The 26,386-nt window shown below is 41.3% G+C and overlaps 2 protein-coding genes across 12 annotated transcripts in view; one reads left to right on the forward strand and one right to left on the reverse strand.

Annotated features, from left to right (window-relative positions):
• plekha6 (pleckstrin homology domain containing, family A member 6) overlaps nt 1–18,961 on the reverse strand; it is a 71,845-nt gene extending 52,884 nt beyond the window's left edge. For 2 of the 11 annotated variants that reach the window (XM_058054467.1, XM_058054462.1), the window contains exon 1: nt 2,744–3,765. In XM_058054467.1, coding sequence (XP_057910450.1) covers nt 2,744–2,775 — 32 coding nt within the window. In that variant the 5' untranslated portion in view covers nt 2,776–3,765. Of the gene's footprint in view, nt 1–2,743; nt 3,788–12,161; nt 12,274–18,641 lie in introns of those variants that run through there. The other 9 variants (XM_058054472.1, XM_058054471.1, XM_058054466.1 and 6 more) reach the window with 8 other exon arrangements.
• A 1,819-nt stretch (nt 18,962–20,780) lies between these two features.
• Nucleotides 20,781–25,207, forward strand: LOC131106595 (zinc finger protein 773-like). Its single transcript, XM_058055814.1, has 2 exons — nt 20,781–21,052; nt 22,441–25,207. The coding sequence occupies exons 1-2, from the start codon at nt 20,881–20,883 to the stop codon at nt 23,238–23,240; spliced, it is 972 nt and encodes a 323-aa protein (XP_057911797.1). The 5' UTR covers nt 20,781–20,880; the 3' UTR covers nt 23,241–25,207.
• Nucleotides 25,208–26,386: the final 1,179 nt, after the last annotated feature.

The following is a 26,386-nucleotide window of genomic DNA, read 5'->3' on the forward strand; positions in this document are numbered from 1 at the left end:
TAAAATGACATCAATTAGTTCAAGCAATAAATGTCAATAACAGGCCCCTCCTTTCACTTTTCACTGTATTTGGGCGAGAGGCGGGGTGCCACCTGGACTGGTGGCCAGCCAATCACAGGGCACATATAGACAAACAACCATTCACACTCACATTCATACCTATACCAACAAGACATTCACCTAGGCCTCCATATTGGTCTATAAATGTAATAATATACATGAATTGAATTGGCAGCCACTTTTCCATGAATGGAGAATGGCAAAGCACTTTGGATATCTTGAAAGGCGCGATATAAATCAAATCTATAAATAGCGTGGACATTTCTGTTGGAAAAAAATAACTGTGACTCCCGAGTCACACGGTCGTATCAAAGTGCTTTGCAGTTGATGGTGTCTGGTCAAGTATGGCGGTTGAGAGTACAGTATAGAGGCTGACATGTGATCATGATGCTCATATTGTGATCACTTGACTGCACTGATGAGTTCCTTGCCTAAAGCACAGCAGCACTGCATCTGTTTTAGCAGCATGCATGTCCAATGCTGCCACTGATCTGGGTACCACTGATGGGGGATTTTGGTAATGGTAATGGTAATGGTAATGGTAATGGTAATGGTTTTATTTCATTTGAACATGCATCAGATTACAATTGAGTGCATCCCATAATCAGTTCCCAGTTCCACATGTCCAAAAGGAGTAGGAAGAAGCAAAGCTTATTAAATCCTACCCCTCCATCTGGTACTTTTACAATCTGTTACATTTGTTCACTCCCTGCTTTCCTAATATAATTTTATTTTTATTTTTATTTTTATTTTTATTTTTATTTTTATTTTTATTTTTATTTTTATTTTTATTTTTATTTTTATTTTTATTTTTATTTTTATTTTTATTTTTATTTTTATTTTTATTTTTATTTTTATTTTTATTTTTATTTCACAACAACACAAATTTAAATTTTCACAAACTTCAATTTCCACATACTGAAATGCTATGGCTCTAATTTTAATTTTAATTTTAATTTTAATTTTAATTTTAATTTTAATTTTAATTTTAATTTTAATTTTAATTTTAATTTTAATTTTAATTTTAATTTTAATTTTAATTTTAATTTTAATTTTAATTTTAATTTTAATTTTAATTTTAATTTTAATTTTAATAGTACGAGGTGATATGAGCATCCAATGCCATAATGTGTACCATAGTAAGTGGCAATATAGTGATATATATAGCACATATATATATAAATATATATATTTATATAAATATATATATTTATATAAATATATGTTTATATATATTTATATATATAAATTATATATATATATAAATATATATTTTTAGCCTTATGCATTATTTTAGCTGTTTGAAGATGAACTATATCAGCAAGTTGAAGTATTTGTGATTTTAGAAATAAGGAGTTAGTATGTTCTCTGTAGGCGGCATTAAGAATTATCCTTACTGACCTTTTTTGCAGTACATTTAGCGAGTGAAGATTGCTTTTATAGTTATTAGCCCATATTTCCACACAATAAGTAAGATATGGTAGAACCAGAGAGCAATAAATAAAGAGTGTGGGATTTTTGCATGGATGTGTTTTTATGTGTGTGTGTGGGTAAGGGGATGTGTGTCTTTCATAGGGCATCTGGCCAATTTCTGCATGAGATACTGTAACTCGGTGGCCTCCTAACACACATACGGTACAGTATCAGTGCTTCCATTTCCACGCTATCACGGCACTCATAGATAAACACACGCACACTCACAGCCTGCGGGCATTTATTTCAAAAAAGGGGTGGCTCTACCAGCCACTTACCATAAATACTGGTCGACTGTTAACACGGAGTGACTGGGTGACTGATGTTGGGGCCCATAGACTGACTGCAGGGGTTCTTTGTTGTGTCAACCAAATGCAACTTTTTTCAGGTTAGATAATTTAATTTAATTTTTAAAATAATTTTAATTGAGTGAGTTAGTTGAATGAGTGCATCCCATAATTAGTTCCCAGTTCCACATGTCCAAAAGGAGTAGGAAGAAGCAAAGCTTATTAAATCCTACCCCTCCATCTGGTACTTTTACAATCAGTAACTGTAACATTTGTTCACTTCCTGCTTTCCTAATATTATTTTATTTTATTTTTAAAATAATTTTAATTTTAATTTTAATTTTAATTTTAATTTTAATTTTAATTTTAATTTTAATTTTAATTTTAATTTTAATTTTAATTTTAATTTTAATTTTAATTTTAATTTTAATTTTAATTTTACCATCCAATGACATAGAACCAGAGAGCAATAAAGAGTGTGGAGTGATTTCTTATTGAGAACAAATTTTGCTTTGTGGGGGGGGTTCTGTTGAAACTATTATTTATGAAACTATTATTCATGTTGCTGGATTGAACCTTCTAATTATGAATTCCATAGAAATACAAAGTGTAATTATGCAGCTGTAGTTCCGTAAATTGTCAAAATAAATGCAATTTATGACAGCAGCCTGAATAAATAAAGCATCGGCATTAGAGAGGGGGGGGCTGGAAGACCACGCATTCTCATGATTGACAAATCCATCAAGTAAGACAATGTTTTGTACGGCTGGCTCGCCACAAAGCTCATCATTCTATGCATACTGTACATTTATGCTCTCCTACTGCTACTGCATTGCAGTTGTCTCTGACCTACAAGATGCTGGCCACTCCTCAGTCAACCTCCCCTCGTGTCCTCTTTCCTCCTCCCTTCTGCATCCACCTACCTGACTCGCCGGTCCACACGGAACTTCAACATCGTCCTTTGGATCAGTCATGTACACGGACAGGATGGGAGGACCGAGAGATGGACGGCAGGAAGAGAGAAAGGGAGGAGAGGGAACTACTGGAAGGAGTCACGTTTTCACGTCCTAGCCCCTTGACTCCCCCTTTCCAACTGCTTGTTTCCTCACCTGTCTCACCCTCTCCCGTTTGTCTCTCTCTAGGTCCCTCCCTCTTTCCGTCACACACACACACACACACACACACACACACACACACACACACACACCTGCCTTCTGGCAAAGAAATGCAACACTCAGCTTATTTAATACTCTCATAGCTGATACATGCTGTATGTCTATTACTGCCTCTCTCTTCCTTAATGTCATTTGCCTTCTCTCTCTCTCTCTCTCTCTCGCTCGCTCGCTCTCTCTCTCCCTCTCTTGCTCTCTCTCATATCTGACAAATCATGTGTTCAGCGTTATCCTTGGGCGGTCTTTCAGTTTCTGATTTGTATTGCTTGTCTCAGTCATGGGGAAGTTGACTGTCCAGAAAAAAGTGGATGAGTTTGTATTGAAACACATTTAAGAGTGTGTACTTGTGTGTAATTATTAACTAATCATTAACTAATTTATTCAATTAATTACGTAAAGTCTTAATTCATATGTAAGCATCATGGCAAGCCACGCCGCAGTGCACTCTTGTATAACTTTATTATGACTTGAACACATCAAAAGCGTCAACATGTCTCGTGCTGGAAGACACAGCCATCCCAATTAGGACAGCATAAGTGTTCCGCAGGAGACTAGTTTGATGCCCCCGCCTTGATATGAAAGTTTAATGTTAGTGCGGCCCACGCAAGTTTGATATGGATGCTGTATGGTATCATGTACCCAGAAAAAATTATTACGTTTGATTCATGTTCATGTTAAAGGTTAAATAACTGTTAATAGTTATCCTCCCTATCCGTGTGGAAGTGGTAAGTTTTTGGCTTTTTAAGTTGAAAGGAAATAACTTGAAGGCTACCGTTTAGGTTGCTAGTTTGCGAGTTAGCATGTGTCTCAAGACCCTGCAGTTGCGCAATATGTTGTAAATAAAAAGAGTATAAATGTGACTATAGTCGTGTTTTGTCATGTCTACAGGGCTCTAATAATGCTTTGTTCATTTTAATCTGATATTCTTGATTTGTTTATTTATTTTTCATCTTATTTTGTGTAGAAAAATAAAAATTAAGATATTTGAGAACAGTGGAATGTTTTATCAGAGCTTTTCTTGTAGAAAATCGAAACCAAAGCAAAGTTTATTCATTTTTCTGTTTTTAATAAATGTTTTTTTTGTTTTTTTGGGAAAACCTGATGCGGCCCAGTCTCACCCAGACCCTAGCTCCAGTGGCCCCCAGGTAAATTGAGTTTGAGACCCCTGGTCTAGACCAATGACAGCATTTTAAGCTAGCTCATATTAACTCGTTTTTTCATGTTATAATGCACAGATAAGGGAAAGAAATACGTGTTCATGTTTCACAGAAGGATTGTGAATGATGGGTAAAATTCCCCAAAAAGCGAACTTCCCCTTTAAGTATGCTGGTAAATCCTAGAAAAGTCACTCAAAACATGAACTCAACTTCAATGATGTGGTGTCTTTGAACTGCTCATCATGACAGTTAAAGTCGGATTCAAATATTCTGCTATGAAAGAAACCATCCATGTATTCATTTTCTATGCTGGAGCCTACCCCAGCTGTCTTTCTTTCAATGAAATACAGTAAAAATTTGCATTTTTCAAACATAGTGTAACATGGTGATTAACTCATTCAATTCTGATCATCCTGCCATTTTTGATGATTTTTGACTGACACAACACACCATACATGCTATTTTCTATTGTGGAGTTGCATCATCACCTCTTTGTACCGCTTGTGAAAAAAAAATTGTAGCGAATTAGATAATTATGATTAATTAATTTGACAACCATGATTAATCTGATTAAAAAATGTAATCATTGAAAGCCCTAGTTTTACTTTTCCGCAAATTTACATTTTTTAGAATTTAAATGGGGGCTGCACGGCGGTCGAGTGGTTAGCGCGCAGACCTCACAGCTAGGAGACCAGGGTTCAATTCCACCCTCGGCCATCTCTGTGTGGAGTTTGCATGTTCTCCCCGTGCATGCGTGGGTTTTCTCCGGGTACTCCGGTTTCCTCCCACATTCCAAAAACATGCTAGGTTAATTAGCCACTCCAAATTGTCCATAGGTATGACATGACAAAGGAACTCTACAGCCAGTTTACGGCTCGAAAACCAGCATAGTATTGAGTTAAGGACTCCTGTAGAGCAGCTACACACAATAACCCGTACAGAAACCTTTTTACATTTTGCAGAATCTGCAAAATCTGCAGAATCTTTTGCCAGCTATGCAATCTTCACTGTTCAAACATGAAATACTGCAGTATATATGTACTCATATGTATTTCCAATTACATTAAATAGTTAAAAGGAAAGTATTTAGTGAAGGAGTGCATGCTAGTCGGTGGATAAAGGAGGCCATTGACACTGAAACGTCTTTGATAAATGAGAACATTGGCCCGCATATTCCCAAGCGCCTGACCCAAGTTCTGCTTAAGCACCATGTGATGTCTTTGCTCGTCTGATAGGACCGAGGGCAAGAACCCAGACTAGCTGCATGTTTGTATTTCAGCTCATGTTCTTCCTACAAATGAGGAATGTGTCTTGATTAGTTGTTGACAGTACAAGTCCATGGCAGGACATTGAACTGATGCACACTAGAAATCAATCATAGTCCCTTCCTGTGTGGGGGGTGGGGGGTAACTGGGTGACCTGAGAAGCTGTGGACTAATTGAGTGCTGTATTTATGGTAATGGTAATGGTTTTATTTCATTTGAACATGCATCAGATTACAATTGAATGCATCCCATAATCAGTTCCCAGTTCCACATGTCCAAAAGGAGTAGGAAGAAGCAAAGCTTATTAAATCCTACCCCTCCATCTGGTACTTTTACAATCAGCAACTGTTATATTTGTTCACTTCCTGCTTTCCTAATACAATTTTAATTTTAATTTTAATTTTAATTTTAATTTTAATTTTAATTTTAATTTTAATTTTAATTTTAATTTTAATTTTAATTTTAATTTTAATTTTATTTTTATTTTTAATTTTAATTTTAATTTTAATTTTAATTTTAATTTTAATTTTAATTTTACAACAACGCAAATTTTAATTTCCACAAAATTCAATTTCCACATACTGAAATGCTTTCATAATATATTTTAATTTTAATTTTAATTTTAATTTTAATTTTAATTTTAATTTTAATTTTAATTTTAATTTTAATTTTAATTTTAATTTTAATTTTAATTTTAATTTTAATTTTAATTTTAATTTTAATTTTAATTTTAATTTTAATTTTAATTTTAATTTTAATTTCACAACAACGCATAGTACGCATAGTGCGTGTCAATATAGTGATATATATAGCACATCATGACTGGTTCAAGACTCTTCATCCTTGTATTTAGCAAACATCAACTGCTTGTATTTATTGTATTCATTGTTTGCATTCATTGTATATTGTATTTATTTGAAAGGAGACTGGTTAAAATATGCATACACTCACTTCAACACTGATTTATTGACCATTTCTTTCTGCCTAGCTATACTTTTGAGTATAAAAAATTGAGATATATTCATACAGGCCAGATGCGTAAATGTTATCTTTCAACTGCACTCATAGCTGATGCTCCACATGCTGGTCTGCAAAAACCCTCAGCAGATGCTTCAAAAACACAAGAGGAAGACCTTCTGGCCAAATAGCAAATGTCAACCTACTTTCCATTTCTTAAAGGTGACCCAATGTCGGAGAAATGCTACCCTCTGCTGGACCCAACAGACACGCACACCCTCTTTTTTATGTCCAGTCCCAATGCAGTCATCCCTTGCAATATTGCGGTTCCATTATCATTCCCTCACTATATCGCAGGTTTTACAAATTAATTAATGAATTTATGATGGCTGTTTTATGGTATATTATGGTCTATTATCAGTCAAAAAATTGAAATACAAGTGATATGTAGTATTCTGGTCACTACGCGGCGGTAATGGTACAAAACATTCAGACATTAAGTCAGTCAGGCATGTTCAACATGACGGAGTGAAAAAAAAGTTCTCCTCTGAACCCGTGTGGAAGTGGTAAACTTTTGGCCTCTTTAGATGTTTAGAATAAATAAATTAAAGGCTAACTGGTTACCTCGCGAGCTTGCTAGCTCGTGGCTGTCTCGAGTCCCGACAATATAAAACTTGCAATGCGGTGCAAACAATGAATAATAGGAGTGTAAGGTGACTAAAGGCAAACCACAACAAGTCGTGGTAGTGATGTGGAGTTTCAGGTGGCCGACAAGGTGTGTGCTCGATGGGTTTTTTTTTCCACATCATTGCGGACCATTTGGTACAAGTAGCACGCAAAATGACTCACCAAATGTTTGTTTAAGTGAGCTCAGGGCACATATAGACAAACAACCATTCACACTCACATTCATACCTATGGACAATTTGGATTTGGATAATTAACCTAGCATGTTTTTGGAATGTGGGAGGAAACCGGAGTACCCGGAGAAAACCCACGAACATGCAACTCTACACATGGCCGAGGGTGGAATTGAACCCTGGTCTCCTAGCTGTGAGGTCTGTGCGCTAACCACTCGACCGCCATGCCGCCACAATAACTTCATGTTTTGTTAAAATGTAAAACGCAAGACAATGTAATACATTTTTTCTGACACCGCATGGTGGACGAGTGGTTACCATGCTGGCCACACAGTCAGGTAATCAGTTGGGGTAGACTCTAGCTATCCCAGCGACCCTAAAGAGGATAAGCGGCATAGAAGATGGATGGACAGATGGACAGATGGACAGATGGACAGATGGACGGATGGACGGATGGACGGATGGACGGCTGGACGGACGAATGGATGGATGGATGGACGGATGGACAGACGGACGGACGGATGAATGGACGGATGGACGGACGGATGGACGGACGGACGGACGGATGGACGGATGGATGGACGGATGGATGGATGGATGGATGGATGGATGGATGGATGGACGGAAGGATGGATGGATGGATGGATGGACGGACAGACAGATGGACGGACGGACGGACGGACGGACGGACGGAAGGATGGATGGATGGATGGACGGACAGATGGACGGATGGACGGACGGATGGACGGACGGACGGATGTATGGACGGTTGGATGGACGGACGGATGGACGGACGGATGCACGGATGGATGGACGGATGGATGGACGGACAGACGGATGGACGGACGGACGGATGGACGGACGGACGGACGGACGGATGGATGGACGGAAGGATGGATGGATGGATGGATGGATGGATGGATGGATGGACGGATGGATGGATGGATGGATGGATGGACGGATGGATGGACGGATGGATGGACAGACAGATGGACGGATGAACAGATGGACGGACGGACGGACGGACGGATGGATGGATGGACGGACAGACAGACAGATGGATGGACGGATGGACGGATGGATGACAGATAGATGGACGGATGGACGGATGGATGGATGGACGGATGGATGGATGGACGGATGGATAGATGGCTGGACAAACCAAAAGCCTCTATTCTATTTTACCGACTGTTGGGCACTGGAGCTGGTCATCGGTTTGAGCACAGACCTAAAACCTTGCTTTTTAATGTGCAGGACTACACACACAAACTAAAAAGCACGTCTACAAACTGTAATGTTTCATATATTTGCCCAAATAAAAAAATAACAAATAAAAAGTTTTCCAAAAGGCCAGTTGTTGTGCATAGAAAGATATTCCTTCCAAAACGATCTGCACCGGTGTGGACATTGACCAACTGTTTGCATGACAGGGAGACTCTGAAGGCTTGAGGAAAATGTGTGGTATGCGTGTAAAGTGTAAAGCTGACTCCTTCACACATTAAGAGACATGCTGGCTACTAATTGTAGAGCCCAAGGGTATTAGCCTCCTTACTGGCACGGCTGACCGTCACGACAATGTTGTGCAACATGATTTTCATGACCCCGTACACCCGGGAGAAATACATCATTTTTAACCAAACACACCACATCATCAAACTCCCTTTCCCTCCCAATTTCTCTCGTCCTGCACCCCTGTCTATTTGGAATCACCCTACCCTTCCACTCACATTTTCCCGCTGCACCCACCAACCCACCCTTGCTTTCCCTCCCCTCCAGCAGTCAGTTGAGCAGACGCCAGCATCTGCGAGGTCACAATGGTAGGAATTCAGACACAGCGAGTGGGAGAAACAATGGTATCTTTCGCGGAAGGATCTTCTTATGAGGACACATTCAACATGCAAAAGCCTGCTTTGATGCTACTGCCATCTCTTTATGGTAAACAATTCCACGTGCAACTACCACGATAATTACATCAAATTTGATGTAAAATGATATCAATGTCGGAACTATTGGCCATTATTTAAAACAATACGGTCAGCAAGCATATTTTTCTTTATTATTAGCATGTTAGCTCTTAAACTCGCCCACAAACGTTCAGCAAATCTAAATATATTTTAGATTTTTGTATTACTTATATAAACCCTAACCCTACCCTAACCCTAACCCCCGAACCCTAACCCTAACCCCTAACCCCTAAGTCTAACCCTAACCCCTAAGCCTAACCCCTAAGCCTAACCCCTAACCCCCTAACCCCCTAACCCCCTAACCCTAACCTTAACCTTAACCCTAACCCTAACCCTACCCTAACCCTAACCCTAACCCCCGAACCCTAACCCCTAACCCTAACCCCTAACCCCTAACCCCTAACCCCTAACCCCTAACCCTACCCTAACCCTAACCCTAACCCTAACCCCCGAACCCGAACCCGAACCCTAACCCTAACCCTAACCCTAACCTCCTAACTCCCTAACCCCCTAACCCCCTAACCCCTAACCAACCCTAAACCTACCCCTACCCTTACCCCCTAACCCCCAACCCCCTAACGCTAAACTTACCCTAACCCTAAACCTAACCCTAACCCTAACCCCCAAACCCTAACCCGAACCCTAACCCCTTAACCCAACCCTAACCCTACCCTAACCCTACCCTAACCCTACCCTAACCCTACCCTAACCCTACCCTAACCATACCCTAACCCTCGAACCCTAACCCCTAACCCTAACCCCCAAACCCTAACCCCAACCCCAACCCCAACCCCAACCCCAACCCCAACCCTAACCCTAACCCCCGAACCCTAACCCCTAATCCCTAACCCTAACCCTGTCATTGTATGCAATTAGCAGATGAACAATTGTCATTACATGGTCAGCAGAGTGTCAAGGCATCGGTCTCCAGCACAAGGCATATCCATCGTGAGCGCAGAAATCGATCGATTTGTGCGCTAATGATGGATCCATCTCGGGCGCAGCGCTATGAATCGATCGCGCAGATCCATCGTTAGCGTGTAATATTTCCACTAATTCACGGGCGTCAGATCAGTGCAGACGAAAACCAAAGCTGATTATTAATATCTTTTTGATGTGGTGGATGAGGATTGCCATGCAGATCCATCCCATGCAGAGCCCAGCACCGCCATCATTGTTTGCTGTTGGCAAGCTGCTGCGCCATAGGTTTGGCACTTGCCACCTCGTACTATTGAAAGCGGCATGCTGGCCCGTGAGAAGAGGAGTCTAGCCGCACCATGTGTGCCCTTTCATTGCCTCCAGGCAGAAATCTGTCTAGGCAGGATGTGGAATTCCACATAAAGAAAGCAAAGTATTACTGCAAGTCATGTATACTAGAATACAAATACAAATTTCCCCACTGAGGGATGAATAAAAGCATAACTTAATACAGGAGACTATGCTAGTATATTACAATATTAACAACATAATAACAATAAAATGGGGCTAAATAGCCGTTTAACGTTACATATTAACACTTACTCAGATAGCTATAGCGAGGAGGAATTATCCAATATCACTTTTTATAATTAACATTTATTAATCATCATTTGCAAATATGATGTCAATAGCCATTATGTCAATAGTATACATGGACCCAAATATTCCAATTGCATTTGGTTTATTTGCTCAAACGGAAAGAATTGAACAGGGATGGAATATTCCTTTAACCAATCCGATTGAGGTATCTTGTACCCGCTCGAACGGAAAGTTGTCAGTGTGCGTTCTTCTTCGTGGTGTTTTTCTTCTTCTGTTGTTTATTGGCGGTTGGCAAACAGCTTTCGTATGCATTACCGCCATCTGTGAAACAGAATCTAAACCCTTCTATACTTTATTCACAAGTGCAGTTTTATTAAAAAATAAAATATATATCTATATAAAACATGTCCTGAGTTTAATTATAAAATATTAGCAAGATTGAATTTGATCTTTTCCTGTTTAAATTGATCCCGGGTGCGTTCTTTCAGCGCATGCTCAGATATGACGTAACACGCAGATCCAGACGTTCTTCACTTTTAAAAATGGACGCCAGCAATCGGCACTGGACTAAGCAAAGTTTGTTTTTGATTCAAACTAAATTTCAAGACTGGACAGACGAAAAACTGGCAATACGGAGTTATTCCAACAAGTGAAAGAATAACTCGGGGAAGCCGGTATCACGTGATGTTGATGTTTACGTTTTACTGAGCATGCCCTATTGACTATTCTGTTTGATTTTCACGGCGCATGTAGACAACAGATTGGAATATTCCTTTCCATGGATACCATTGTTTCCCGAAAGGTCATTGGGAAAGAGAAAAAGTGGTGATGTAAAAACGTGGCTACTGTGGAGTGTCTGTGGTGTAAAGACTGGCAGAGCAATGTAATATTAGTCCGTGTGGCAACACCTACCTTGTTCCTCCCATAGACTTATTGATGCACGTGTGAGGTCGTGGTGACATTTTGGAACATTTTTGGTTAGTGGTGTGTCACAAGATTTTTACAATGTAAAAAACATCAAAAAACCTCAAAAAAGGTTGAAAAACACTGATCTAAAAAACATAAACACATACAAGTTGCTCCGGAGTACAACCATAGTCCGGAAAATATAGCAAAATAAACTAGCGAAGAAATTGGCCGACATTTGTTGTCCACCTGCAGCCTGACAGCTGCCGTCACTGCAGTATTCCGACAAGCTTCCAACAAGGAACACATGCACCGTCTTCATGCTGATCCAACACCGTCATCATTAGAAACCTCAATCAATTCTCGAGACACATGGCAGACGTTCAGTCTCAAACCTCTTGGAGGTGACTCACATCAGCAGCACGTCTTTGCCTCAGATGCACACACAATACGTGCACACACAATATGTGCACATGCACATTTTGCACACAAACACACGATTGAGTCAATACACACATTTTCATGTGCCGCACTCTGCTTACCTTCTCTGTGACGCCCCTCACGTCTGCTCTTTGTTGCTTTCTACGCTCCTGCTGCTCCTACAACATGCTGGGCCGGGCTGGAATGGGCCGCCTGACAGAAAAAGCCGCCGGTCTGCAGAGAAAAGGAAAGTAAGATCCAATGGATGTGAGCTGAGGGGATGAAAGAGACGAAATTTGAAACCAGCCAAGCTCCAGAAACAATCACCCCCACCCTTCCTCTTCTCTGCTTCCTCCATCTCTCGCCCTCGTCTCCTCGCTCTCTTGGCCGTCGAGAAGGCACGGTGAGTGTTTGACAAATTTCACCCTCCAAATAAGCAAATTACTAAATAGTTTTTTGGTGAGGGGGTGGTTCAGTCCTTCACAACAGCACACAACACATCAACATGGCGGCTATACAAATACATGTAATGCTGTAACTTGGATATGATATGGTAATTATAGCTGATATAGGGCGGCACGGTGGTTGAGTGGTTAGCGCGCAGACCTCACAGCTAGGAAACCAGGGTTCGGTTCCACCCTCGGCAGTCTCTGTGTGGAGTTTGCATGTTCTCACCGTGCATGCGTGGGTTTTCTCCGGGTTCTCCACATTCCAAAAACATGCTAAGTTAATTAGCGACTCCAAATTGTCCATAGGTATGGATGTGAGTGTGAATGGTTGTTTGTCTATATGTGCCCTGTGATTGGCTGGCACACCCGAAGACAGCTGGGATAGGCTCCAGCACCCCCGCAACCCTCGTGAGGAAAAGCAGTAGAAAATGAATGAATGAATGAATGAATGAATAAGTTCTCCTCCTATTTTGTGTGGAAGTGGTAACTTTTTGGCTTCTTATTTTGTCTTTCCCCAACCTCGGCCATCTCTGTGTGGAGTTTGCATGTTCTCCCGTGCATGTGTGAGTTTTCTCCGGGTACTCCGATTTCCTCTCACATTCCAAAAACATGCTAGGTTAATTAGCGACTCCAAATTGTCCATAGGTATGAATGTGAGTGTGAATGGTTGTTTGTCTATATGTGCCCTGTGATTGGCTGGCCACCCAAAGACAGCTGGGATAGGCTCCAGCACTCCCGCAACCCTCGTGAGGATAAGCAATAGAAAATGAATGAATGAATGAATAAGTTCTCCTCCTATTTTGTGTGGAAGTGGTAACTTTTTGGCTTCTTATTTTGTCTTTCCCCACCCTCGGCCATCTCTGTGAAGAGTTTGCATGTTCTCCCCGTGCATGTGTGAGTTTTCTCCGGGTACTCCGGTTTCCTCCCAAATTCCAAAAACATGCTAGGTTAATTAGCGACTCCAAATTGCCCATAGGTATGAATGTGAGTGTGAATGGTTGTTTGTCTATATGTGCCCTGTGATTGGCTGGCGACCATCCAGGGTATACCCCGGGATAGGCTCCAGCACCCCCCGCGACTATGGTGAGGAAAAGCGGTATAAAATAAATAGCTGATATAAATAGCATCACATGTCAAAATGAAATCAAAGCTCTGGAAGTAAGTGATCAGTGAAATGGGATGACACTCAGCGCCGGGGGCGGGGGGGGTGGACGACTCAGACTTACTCAGCATGGGTCATACTTTATCTGACTCAAAAGTCCTCATAAATATAAACACACCCTAAACCAGCCAAACACAGGCGCAGAAAGTACTGTACTGTGGTACTCAAATGATGATGAAGATAATAATGTATGTACAATATGCGTATACGTTGTGTAACTTCAACCCCCAGTCATACGCATCACAGGACTTATTTGCTTTCATGTAGTATCTTGAAGCGCATTCATGTGTTTGTGTTGATGGTCGTGCAGTAGCAAGAATAAACCCTGCCTGTAACTGCAGTCTATAATCATCATCATCTACTGTGAGACCATCCCGCTCCCATTCCAGGCTTCCATGGCTGCGTGGAAGCCTGGAAGGCACAAGCATTCCCTCTAAACACATCTTACACTACTTGTAGAACTACTTGTTAAGTGAGATGCTCTCTCTACTGCAGGGGTCTCAAACTCAATTTACCTGGGGGCCACTGGAACTAGGGTCTGGGTGAGACTGGGCTGCATCAGGTTTTCCAAAAAAAAAAAGACGCATTTATTAAAAACAGGAAAAAAAAAAAACTTTGCTTTGGTTCGGATTTTCTACAATAAAAGCTCTGATAAAACATTCCACTGTTCGCAAATATCTTAATTTTTATTTTTCTACACAAAATAAGATGAAAAATAAATAAACAAATCAAGAATAAAGAAAATCAATCAGTAATAAATAAATATAATAATAATAATAATAATAATAATAATAATAATAATAATAATAATAATAATAATAATAATAATAATAATAAAAACTTAAGAAACCACATATAGTTGGTGGGTAGACAAATAATTTTTTTCAGATTAAAATGAACAAAGCATTATTAGAGCCCTGTAGACATGACAAAACACGACTATAGTCACATTTATACTCTTTTTATTTACAACATATTGCGCAAGTGCAGGGTCTTGAGACACATGCTAACTCGCAAACTAGAGAGCTAGCGACCTAAACGGTAGCCTTCAAGTTATTTCCTTTCAACTTAAATAGCCAAAAACTTACCACTTCCACACGGATAGGGAGGATAACTATTAACAGTTATTTAACCTTTAACATGAACATTAATCAAACGTAATAATTTTTTCTGGGTACATGATACCATACAGCATCCATATCAAACTTGCGCGGGCCGCGCTAACATTAAACTTTCATATCAGAGTGCACACACAGTAGAGCAGGGGTCTCAAACACGCGGCACGAGTTTGAGGCCCCCGCTCTACTGTATGTGCACTCTGATTCAACTGTGAGGTTGACAGGTACCGGCAGGCCAAGTAGCATTCGGCTCGGCGGTGGTCGAGGCTAAAATTTGGGTAAATATAAGGAATATTTTGAAGGCCTTCTATAGATGAAGCAGTCTGAGGACAGTTCCGTCTGGGATAGTCCAAAAATTCATCCGTGGCAAAGCTACGTGGGTGGATTAGTTTGGTCCTGGATTGAACATTTCATGGAAATCAGGAACAGTACCTCTGGATTGGCAGACTCTTCCAAAAGGGTGACCGGCGGGTGTGTTCAAACTATCACATCAAGTATCACACTGATCTGAAACACACTGAAGGTCTATTCCAGAATGCTGGAGAGAAGGGTAGAACCGTTATTCACACCCTAATCCAGGTTGCGGAACACTGAACCAGGGAGGCTGCTCCGGGAGTTCGGGAATTGGTGGCACGCTACTACATGGCATTCGGTTCTATAACCAGACCAGGAGTCTGGTTCGCAGACGTTTGCCAGAAGTTAGTCAAGCCAATTTCTGGTGAACACTGGGTTCCGCCAAGGCTGCCCTTTGTCGCCGATTCTGTTTTCTGCCAAGGAGTCAAGGGAGTCCAGTTTTGGGGGCCTTTGGATCTCGATGATGTGTTCCTGATAGCTTCATCAAACAGTAACGTTCAGTCAAAAAGTTCAGCATTTGCTAGGGACGGTTCACTACTGAGTGTAAATCTTCTGGGTTGAGACTCCAGATCCAAATCGAAGTCCATGGTTCTCGTCAGGGAACTGGATCGCACCCTGTGGATTCATGGGAGTTTTGTTCATGTCGTGAGGTCAACATACGGATCGGCACAGCGTCTGCGTCCCCTTTAGTCATGGGCTTTGGGGTCACAACCAAAATAACGAGATCGCAAATACAAGCTGATGAAATGAGCTTCCTCGATAGGGTGGCTGACGTCAACCGAAGTGAGAGAGTGAGGAGCTCGGCATCCGGGCGGGGCTTAGAGAAGCACCGCTGGTCCTTCACACCGAATAGAGTCACTTTTTGATGTTGATATTTTGTATCGCTCTGTTTGGTTGTGTCTGTGTGAACCATTTCCGCAGAGAATCGAATCTTTTTCCTTCATGCGTGAGGCCGTAAAGTTTGGTCTGCATCCACTTAGGTAAAATTCTTCAAAGTCCAATCCTGCACCGTACGAGAGTGGAGAAGCACCGATGATGACTGATGAAGTACTCCATCAAATCCTTCTCATCCTGCTTTGCCTGGGATCAGCTCTACTGCGGGATTGGAGTGGAATTGGCTTGGATTAACGCAACACGGCCATGTGGGCTTCGTTCGGCACCAGTGACACACCCACAGTCAAATCTCTCAGGCTGTTTTTAGCCACTGTGGGTGTGCCTGTGCCAACACTCCACATCATTTAAGATAAGGTTTCACAGGTTTAGTCTTCTTTTGGGGCGGGGGGGGGGGGGGGGGGGTCACAAAGGGCTCACCCCTCCCTCAACAACCCACAAACTATATCTGCCATACGGGGAATTTGATGTTGATTCAAAATGACTAAACTTTGTTCAAGCACATTTTACTATAGAGTGGTCCAGAAAGTCCAACTTAAACCAAGACAGACTCTAACCAAAGCAGTAAACAGGCACTTGTTTAAAATTAATTCATTCATTTTCTACCGCTTTTCCTCACGAGGGTCGCGGGGGTGCTGGAGCCTATCACAGCTGTCTTCGGGCGAGAGGCGGGGTACACCCTGGACTGGTGGCCAGCCAATCACAGGGCACATATAGACAAACAACCATTCACACTCACATTCATACCTATGGACAATTTGGAGTCGCTAATTAACCTAGCATGTTTTTGGAATGTGGGAGGAAACCGGAGTACCCGGAGAAAACCCACGCATGCACGGGGAGAACATGCAAACTCCACACAGAGATGGCCGAGGGTGGAATTGAACCCTGGTCTCCTAGCTGTGAGGCCTGCGCGCTAACCACTCAACCGTGACATTGCAAAAGTATGCCGGCACGGATGCATTATATGTCTGGTGACTTCTGCTATGTTTACCGCCGGATGTTAACAAAAGAATGCTCTAACCGAGGCGGATGTTAACCAAGGTACCGCTGTACTTTATATACCACGTTGGAAAAGCTATCAATAAATGCCATATTCAGTACAAAAAATAATAGAAATAGCAGTGGTTTGATGTCTGACCAAAACGTGTCACTTTTATGTCCATTCTAGATTTCCAGGTCGAACTTTTACTAAGACAGCTGGAGCAGGTCTTCTTTGAGACGTACTCGACGTACGCATGTCTGTAGTCCAGACTTCTTCCTGCTATTTACCTGTGCTACATAAACTCATACAAGACCGTTCATGGAAGAATTCTGTTATCGTGACTACGACTGTTGCAAATAGTGTGTTAACCCTTAGATCAGGGGTCTCAAACACGCAGCCCGCGGGCCAAATGTGGCAGGCAGGACACTAGTTTGAGGCCCCCGCCTTTATATGAAAGTTTAATGTTAGTGCAGCCCGCACAAGTTTGATATGGATGCTGTATGGTATCATGTACCCAGAAAAAATTATTACGTTTAAATAACTGTTAATAGTTATCCTCCCTATCCGTGTGGAAGTGGTAAGTTTTTGGCTATTTAAGTTTAAAGGCAATAACTTGAAGGCTACCGTTTAGGTCGCTAGCTCTCTAGTTTGCGAGTTAGCATGTGTTCAAGACCCTGCAGTTGCGCAATATGTTGTAAATAAAAAGAGTATAAATGTGACTATAGTCGTGTTTTGTCATGTCTACAGGGCTCTAATAATGCTTTGTTCATTTTAATCTGAAAAAAAATCATTTGTCTACCCACCAACTATATGTGGTTTCTTAAGTTTTTATTATTTGCCGTTTTATTATTATTATATTTATTTATTACTGATTGATTGATTTTCTTTATTCTTGATTTTTCTGTTTTTAATAAATGCGTTTTTTGTTTTTTGTTTTTTTTGGAAAAGCCTCGCCCAGACCCTAGCTCCAGTGGCCCCCAGGTAAATTGAGTTTGAGACCCCTGATTTACACTCAAGAAAGAAATTGAAATTACGTGGTGTTTTTGAACGCAACCCATCACGGCTCTATGAATGCTGACTCAAGTGTTCTGCTATTAGTGAGACTAGTGTTAGGCGGATGGATTTTCATTCAATAAAATACAGTAAATACGGGCGTATTTCAAACATAATTTCTGATGGTGGTTAATCGTAATTAATTCATTTGAAAACTGTGATTAAGTGATTAAAATGAGACACTGGAGGGAAAGGTCCCACTGGACGTGGAAGTGGAAGCCAGATGTCACATGCATGTTGATGTTTTCCACGTATTCTCCGCCAAGGAATGACGTAAACATTTTCAAAAAAACATCCTTGATATTTAGACATTAGATTTCATGTTAATGTGAATCGAGATAGCAGTTTCTTGTTAGATCACAATGTTGCTGCATCTGGTAACCATGGTGAAATTTCATCATTTTCTTTCTAGACCGCATGAGATGAGTGACTGGGGTGCTGGTGGTAATAATATGGGATGAAAAGACGAGAAGCGTTGCTTTCTGTGTACAATGCATCATCATTCTTTGGTGTGTCCGTGATCCAATCATAGCACAATTGTATAAGATATTGTATAATCATATTTAGTATGAGACGCAGTGACCACTTACCGTTGTGCATCCACCTGCACAAATGATGCCACCTCCTTTCAGTGCACCTATAATCCAACACGCAGTACACAATAGATCCCCCAGTAAGGTACAGTACCTCCATGAACACTCATGCTCCTCAGACAGGTCTAGACGAGCCGCTTTCAGAGCATGCCCAGCACAAAATCCCAAGGTATTAAAGCATCACGTGACCACCCATCGCCATCGTCACTCACAGAGCAAGTGCAAGAGGAGGAACGCAATGGGGGAGAAGACGAGTGAATGGAAGCATGGGAGGCGGGGGTGGGTTTAAGGCGCTGCTCAATCCTCCTTTTCATTACCGTCGCTGACACACAGGAGCCCCTCCCTGAGCTGCAGAGAAGCAGACAAAAGACGCACATGAATCCATTTGAAAGAAGGCAGAATGTATATTTCACATCGACTCCATGATTGTATCCACTTTTTATCAACATGTCAACAAGGCTTCTTTTTGCCCTTTTGTCTATTTATTTGCAGAAAAATATCAATAGTGCAGACAGCACGATAATATCAATAATAATATCGAGATATTACCGTGCTGTCAGCACTATTCATATTTGAGATGTTTTGCATTGATAGTTACCTGTTCAGAAACCGATAAACCGATTAAGCAACCGATAACATTTATTTATTTATTTAGCTGTACTGTACAGACTGTCCCCGCCCCCCACAGTTAACCCCGCCTATTATTTGAGAAGCACCAATATTACTTTTCCTACTTTTCAAAAATAATTGCTATAATTCTTATTCAATACTAACATTATGTATCATAATGGTTCATTTATATGCTATTAAATTGTTGTCAATGTGTTTTTGTTTTCCTAAATCTCTGTGTTTTGTTGCATTGTAATTAATTCATGATCAAAGGCAAAAATCATAAAATAATTCAAAAATATTGAACATGTTCACATCATAAGTGTTGATATCGTATCGTTCATACTGGGGGTGTATTTATTGGTATCGGACCGATGCCAAAAAAATTGTCCCGTGAGGCAAGTTCGCCCTCTTGTGGTATAGTAGCGCCTCTGCCAGACGAATGACGTCACACACGCTTGCATATTTGTTACATATGTACAGATTTGCTGACGTGAATCTAATCAATTTCAACATCATGATAACGTAGAATATTTTTTTCTTTTTTTCAGAAACCGGCAGTCATATACACTATGTACAGTAGTGGCTATGGAAAGACAAGACTATGATCGATAACAAGCTTTTATTGGACAACAATAATGGCTACTGTCGGCCGTAACCACGCCGCTAAAAACCACAGCTAGCATCACAACAGTGCTTCCTCAACACGACACGCCCCCAACATCTCTGGTGCATTCACAGTCCCCCGGAACAGCCAGACACTCAAGAGCACAACATGTCAACATGAACACATCAGGGTCGCTACAATACTATATACTATATATTATATACTATATACTGTAGCGTCGTTGCCGACGCTATGGAAAGGACACGACTGTGATCGATAACAAGCTCTGATTGGACAACAATAATGGCTATTGTCGGCCGTAACCACGCCGCTAAAAACCACAGCTAGCAACACAACAGTGATTCCTCAACACCACGCGCCCCAACACCTCTGGTGCATTCACAGTCCCCCGGAACAGTCAGACACTCAAGAGCACAACATGTCAACATGAACACGTCAGGGTCGCTACAATACTATATATTATATACTATATACTGTAGCGTCGTTGCCGACGCTATAGAAAGGACACGGCTGTGATCGATAACAAGCTTTTATTGGACAACAATAACGGCTACTGTCTGCCGTAACCACGCCGCTAAAAACCACAGCTAGCAACACAACAGTGCTTCCTCAACACCACACGCCTCTGGTGCATTCATAGTCCCCCGGAACAGTCAGATACTCAAGAGCACAACATGCCAACATAAACACGTCAGGGTCGCTACATTACTATAGATGTTGATTACACAATGAAACAACTCAAACCATTATTTCTTGCTAATTTGAAGATTTCATCTTATAAATAATTTTAAAAACCGTCAAAAAATGAGACTATTACATAACATTAGTAAATAAGCAATAAATAAGTCATTAGCATGTAGGTGTTGTTCAGCTCCCAGACAGTAGATGGCGGCGTGTACATTGCAAGTCACTGCTGCAACCAGCCAGGGATGGATTTAAGAAGAAGAAAAAAGGGTAAACTGTAACAAGGAAGGCAGCGATCTTTGTTATCATTTAAAAATGTCCTCTGTTCAGATTTTAAGAGCATTTGTCAGTGAGAGACTGACGGTGGTTGTGGAGGAAATAATGGGGATGTTTGAGAAAACTATAGCCGAATATGAGGAGGAGATCTGTCATCATCGAAGGCTGCTGGAAGCTAATCAGCTGTCCGACAAGATCATCGATAACTGCGGTAGAAGTCTTTCTTATTAAAGTCATTACTCGTTTTTAACTAATGACTATTTAGAAAAAGCAGGACTAATGTCGTTTTTGTTACATTTGCTACTACTTATGTCTGCCTTGAAGCAACACATGCATCAATGCTAAATGTCATCTAATATGGCCTTTTAGATGGACAGATTGAAGCACATCTAGCTAACATAATCACATATAAAACATTTTTAGAGACCGAATGTGTTTTTCAATACACATTATTGAATTAAATGAAAATAGCTGATCACCATGTTTTATCCTCCAGCATAATGGCACCCTCATTTTTCGGTCCTTTGTATTGACTTGTGTACTCATGTAGAACAGCTACACGCAATAACTAAAACAGAAAACTTTCCAGTTCTTCCATGACCTGCACCTATTGCAGCTGTATTTCTTTGGATCTTTTGCTACCCACGAAAACGGTCTGTTTTGTATGTAATGTATTCCACTCACGGCCACTTTGCTGTGGTTGGTCACACTCCCAAGTGTATAGAACAGGGGTCTCAAACTCAATTTACTTGGAGGCCACTGGAGCTCGGGTCTGGGTGAGACTGGGCCGCACCAGGTTTTAAAAAAAAAAAAAAAAAAACGCATTTATTAAAAACAAAAAAAAACTTCGCTTTTCTACAAGAAAAGCTCTGATAAAACATTCCACTGTTCTCAAATATCTTACTTTTTATTTTTCAAGAATAAAGAAAATCAATCACAGTAATAAATAAATATAATAATAATAATAAAACGGCAAATAATAAAAACTTAAGAAACCACATATAGTTGGTGGGTAGACAAATGATTTTTTTCAGATTAAAATGAACAAAGCATTATTAGAGCCCTGTAGACATGACAAAACACGACTATAGTCACATTTATACTCTTTTTATTTACAACATATTGCGCAACTGCAGGGTCTTGAGACACATGCTAACTCGCAAACTAGAGAGCTAGCGACCTGAACGGTAGCCTTCAAGTTATTTCCTTTAAACTTAAATAGCCAAAAACGTACCACTTCCACACGGATAGGGAGGATAACTATTAACAGTTATTTAACCTTTAACATGAACATTAATCAAACGTAATAATTTTTTCTGGGTACATGATACCATACAGCATCCATATCAAACTTGCGCGGGCCGCACTAACATTAAACTTTCATATCAAGGCGGGGGCCTCAAACTAGTGTCCTGCGGGCCAAATGTGGCCCGCGGGCCGCATGTTTGAGACCCCTGGTATAGAAGGACCTCCGGTGTTGTGCCGCTAGCTGCCGACAGTATAGAAAAATATCATATACTGACTAAAAGGCAGATAAGCAGCTTTTTGGCAAGTGTCCATTGTGTGCTTTAGTCACTAAATTAAAAGTTTGTATTCCAGATGGATCTCAGCACATCCGGCCTGTGAAGATCTCTCCAGGGCATCAGGAGACAAGTCCAATGCCTCCATACATCAAAGAAGAACAAGAAGAAGTCTGGGCAAGTCCCATAATAAATCAGGAGGAGATTGATACCCCCGACATCCTTTTCCACTCTACTTGTGTGGACAGTGGAGGTGCTAAAGGGGAAATGCTGCCCCCTAGCATACAGCCAAGTGTTCCCCACAGAGGGACGGCTTCTCCAGCCGCCAGCATCCCAGTCGGGCACATTGAAGGCCGACTTTACGGAGAAGACTGCGGGAGCTCTGTTGTTGAAATGGATGCTGCCGGTGCCGACAACAGCCAACCTGCCACTTTTCATTTTCTAACGCAAGACTTGAATAAAGAACCGCAGACATCGTCGGAATCATGGAAGCACACAATTCCCGTGCCGCCTCAGAGCTCTCTTAAGGAGGCCAGATGTTACAAGTGCAGCGAGTGCGGCAAAATCTTCAAATACAACCACAACTTGCAGAGACACAAGTCGTGTCACACGGGAGAGAGACCGTTTGGCTGCATTGAATGCGGCAGGAAATTTAATCAAAAGGCAAGTTTGGACAGACACAAACGAGTGCACACAGGAGAAAAGCCTTTTAGTTGTTTCTTCTGCGGTAAGAACTTCACCCGGAGGGGGACGTTAACGTCCCACATGAGATTTCACACAGGAGAGAAGCCTTTCTGTTGCTCTGTTTGCAAGAAAAATTATAACAACAGAGAGACGCTGGTAAAGCACATGAGCACACATGAAACTTACACAAGCTAACAAAAACGTCCATTTTTGGAGATGAAAGCGAATAACGGTACTAGTTGTTGAAATGATTAGTCATCCCTACAAATAAACATCTCTTTTGCAATGTTTTCCACCTCAAACTGGCTTGTGTGAGAGACTACACCCTGGACTGGTGGCCAGCCAATCACAGGGCACATATAGACAAACAACCATTCACACTCACATTCATACCTATGGACAATTTGGAGTCGCTAATTAACCTAGCATGTTTTTGGAATGTGGGAGGAAACCGGAGTACCCGGAGAAAACCCACGCATGCACGGGGAGAACATGCAAACCTCACACAGACATGGCCGAGGGTGCAATTGAACCCTGGTCTCCTAGCTGTGAGGTCTGCACGCTAACCACTCGACCGTGCCGCCAAAAACATATTAGTATGTAAAAAAAATAACACGTTAACTAATTTACAAATGTAGAAAGATATCTTCATGATGCATTCATGGACACTCGGAACATCACAACGTCTTTAATGTGTGTGTATGTTTGGTCTAAATAAACATTAATTTATTCATTAATTTTCTACCACTTATCCTCGCTTGGGTGCTGGAGCCTATCCCAGCTGTCTTCGGGCGAGAGGCGGGGTACACCCTGGACTGGTGGCCAGCCAATCACAGGGCACATATAGACAAACAACCATTCACACTCACATTCATACCTATGGACAATTTGGAGTCGCCAATTAAGCTAGCATGTTTTTGGGATGTGGGAGTACCCGGAGAAAACCCACAAATGCACAGGGAGATTGTCAAAATAAACACTTTGTCACCAAGTCTTAAAGCGTAGGTACAATTTGTTGCATTTAAGTATGCTCGGAAATCCCCAACTCAAAACGTGAATTTAAGTTAGCTTTCTGTGTGTGTTATTGTGAAAATTAGCAACAATTAGCATAATAGGTCCACTTTTAAAAGCATTTTTAGAATGTGTCAATGAAAAACACCCGCGGGACACAAATGGCTCCCGAAGAAAGACGGGATTACGTCGGCACTCGTGTTATTTTAACACCATTAACACCATTAACCCATTTTAACACCATTAATCCGGAGGTGTTGATTGAATGATGTTGGCCATGCACCTGACTGTATCAGTATTAGTGGATCAGTGCATTCGCTTCTTAAAGACGTTGGAAGTCGAGGGTCCTGAGTCTAGTCCCACCGTGAACAAAAATAAATTGCAATGTTCCGGACTACTCCTGTCCCCTTGAGCAAAGCACCAAACCCCCCAGTTTTAGCTCAGGGTAACACTGCCAGCCCCTGGGGTGCCCCCTCTGACACCCCTCCTTTCTCTCTCAGGTTCTGAGTTGTGTGTAATCACAAAATAAAGTTTTGAATATTTTTAATATCTAAATATAACCAAAATAATACATATAGGAACGCTTGAAAAAGTGATTAAAACATGCGTGTTATTTATTTTTTATTTTTTTTTACTGAGGCAGCAGGTGTAATTCCGGTATTCATCTTACCACTAGATGGCAGCACTGTATCGAAAATCGGCCCTTGTTGATTTGTATAGTGGAGTCAATTTAGAGTCGCCAATGAACATGCGTGTTTTTGGAAAAAAAACGTGGGAAACATGCAAACTCCACACAAAGATGCCCAAGCGGAGAATCGAACCCAGGTATTCAGTGGAAATCATGTAATTCACAATATATAAATAAAAGCGGGAACTTATACCTCACCCTGTCAGATCTTATTGTAGCGATGCTCTATTCCGGTGGTCTCAAACTGCGGCCCGTGGGCCAAATTCGGCCCGTGGGATGCTAGTTTGAGGCCCCCCATCTTGATATGAAAGTTTAATGGTAGTGCGGCCCGTGCAAGTTTGGTATCATGAACACAGAAATGATAGCTTTGTGCCTGCCGGACACAATTGACGCAATTTTTTCAGATGTAGCGATGCTAACTTGCTAATTGGGTAAAAGGGTTAAGTTTCATTAATGTTCATGTTAAAGGTTAAGGTTATGTATTACTGATTACTTTATTTTTTCATCTTATTTTGTGTAGTAAATAAAAATTAAGATATTTGAGAAAAGTGTAATGTTTTATCAGAGCTTTTCTCGTGGAAAACCAGAACCAAAGCACTGAAAAAGTGTAGGGTATAGCAGAAGCAAAAGCATTGAAGACTGTTTTTTATTTTTTTTTTCTGTTTTTAATAAATATGTTTTTTTTTTTAAACGTGATGCAGCCCAGCCTCACCCAGGCCTTATCTCCAGTGGCCCCCAGGGAAATTGAGTTTGAGACCCCTGCTCTATTCTATTCTATTCTATGTAGCCATAGTGAGGAAGAAGGCACCCTAATAATTTGTGGATTATGTGGACTTATTTATGGAAATATTCATATTTAAGAAGTCTAACAGAGGCCTCATCAATGCATAGTTGGTTCATTGATGTTTAACTGTTCTAACTGTTCAGGGTCGTGGGATGACATCCCAGCTGAGTGGGTGACAATTGCCTTGTACAGAAAGCAGTTGTTAAAAGACTAACTGTTACTGCTGCCACTTGGCGCACTTCCCGTGTGATGACATCGCTGTCGTCACGCTCGCAGTATCTCTGGAAAGTCCCGCCATTCCAGCCCAGGTGGAGCAGGAGAATGTGAGGAGGAGGAGGAGGAGGATGAATCGCAGGTGATGAAATGATTTGCCTGTTTGCCCCGAGGTCATGAAAGCTAATTGCGCCTTGTCAAAAGAGCCCCGAACCTGCATGGCAACATTCCGCCCTCTGCTTTTCTTCCAGCACGCCGGCCAAAAAGGGTGTGAGGGATGTTGTGACATTTTGGAGAAAACCTTTTCCACTCCCGCTTCCTATGAAAGGCCTACGCTAAACAGCGCTTACATCACCGTGTGACCGCCGTCACAGTATTGGCTCTACCGTACGATAAACAATATCAGCTCTACCATATGATAAACAATATTGGCTCTACCAGGCTGTACACTATAGTGACTCTACCAGGGCATACACTATAGTGGCGCTACCTTATGATAAACAGTATTGCCTCGACCCGGCCATATACAATATTGACTCTACCAGGCCATCCACTGTAGTAGCTCTACCTTATGATAAACGGTATTGGCTCTACCAGGCCATGCACTACAGTGACTCTACCTTATGATAAGCAGTATTGGCTCTA

Source organism: Doryrhamphus excisus, chromosome 18 (genome assembly GCF_030265055.1).
Source record: "Doryrhamphus excisus isolate RoL2022-K1 chromosome 18, RoL_Dexc_1.0, whole genome shotgun sequence".
Taxonomy (NCBI): Eukaryota; Metazoa; Chordata; class Actinopteri; order Syngnathiformes; family Syngnathidae; genus Doryrhamphus; species Doryrhamphus excisus.

Excerpts from the sequence above, each read along its gene's own strand:
- LOC131106595 (XM_058055814.1), top strand. The coding sequence starts at position 20,881 with ATGTCCTCTGTTCAGATTTTAAGAGCATTTGTCAGTGAGAGACTGACG. Across the intron at positions 21,053-22,440 it reads CAAGATCATCGATAACTGCG|ATGGATCTCAGCACATCCGG; the intron begins GTAGAAGTCTTT and ends TTTGTATTCCAG.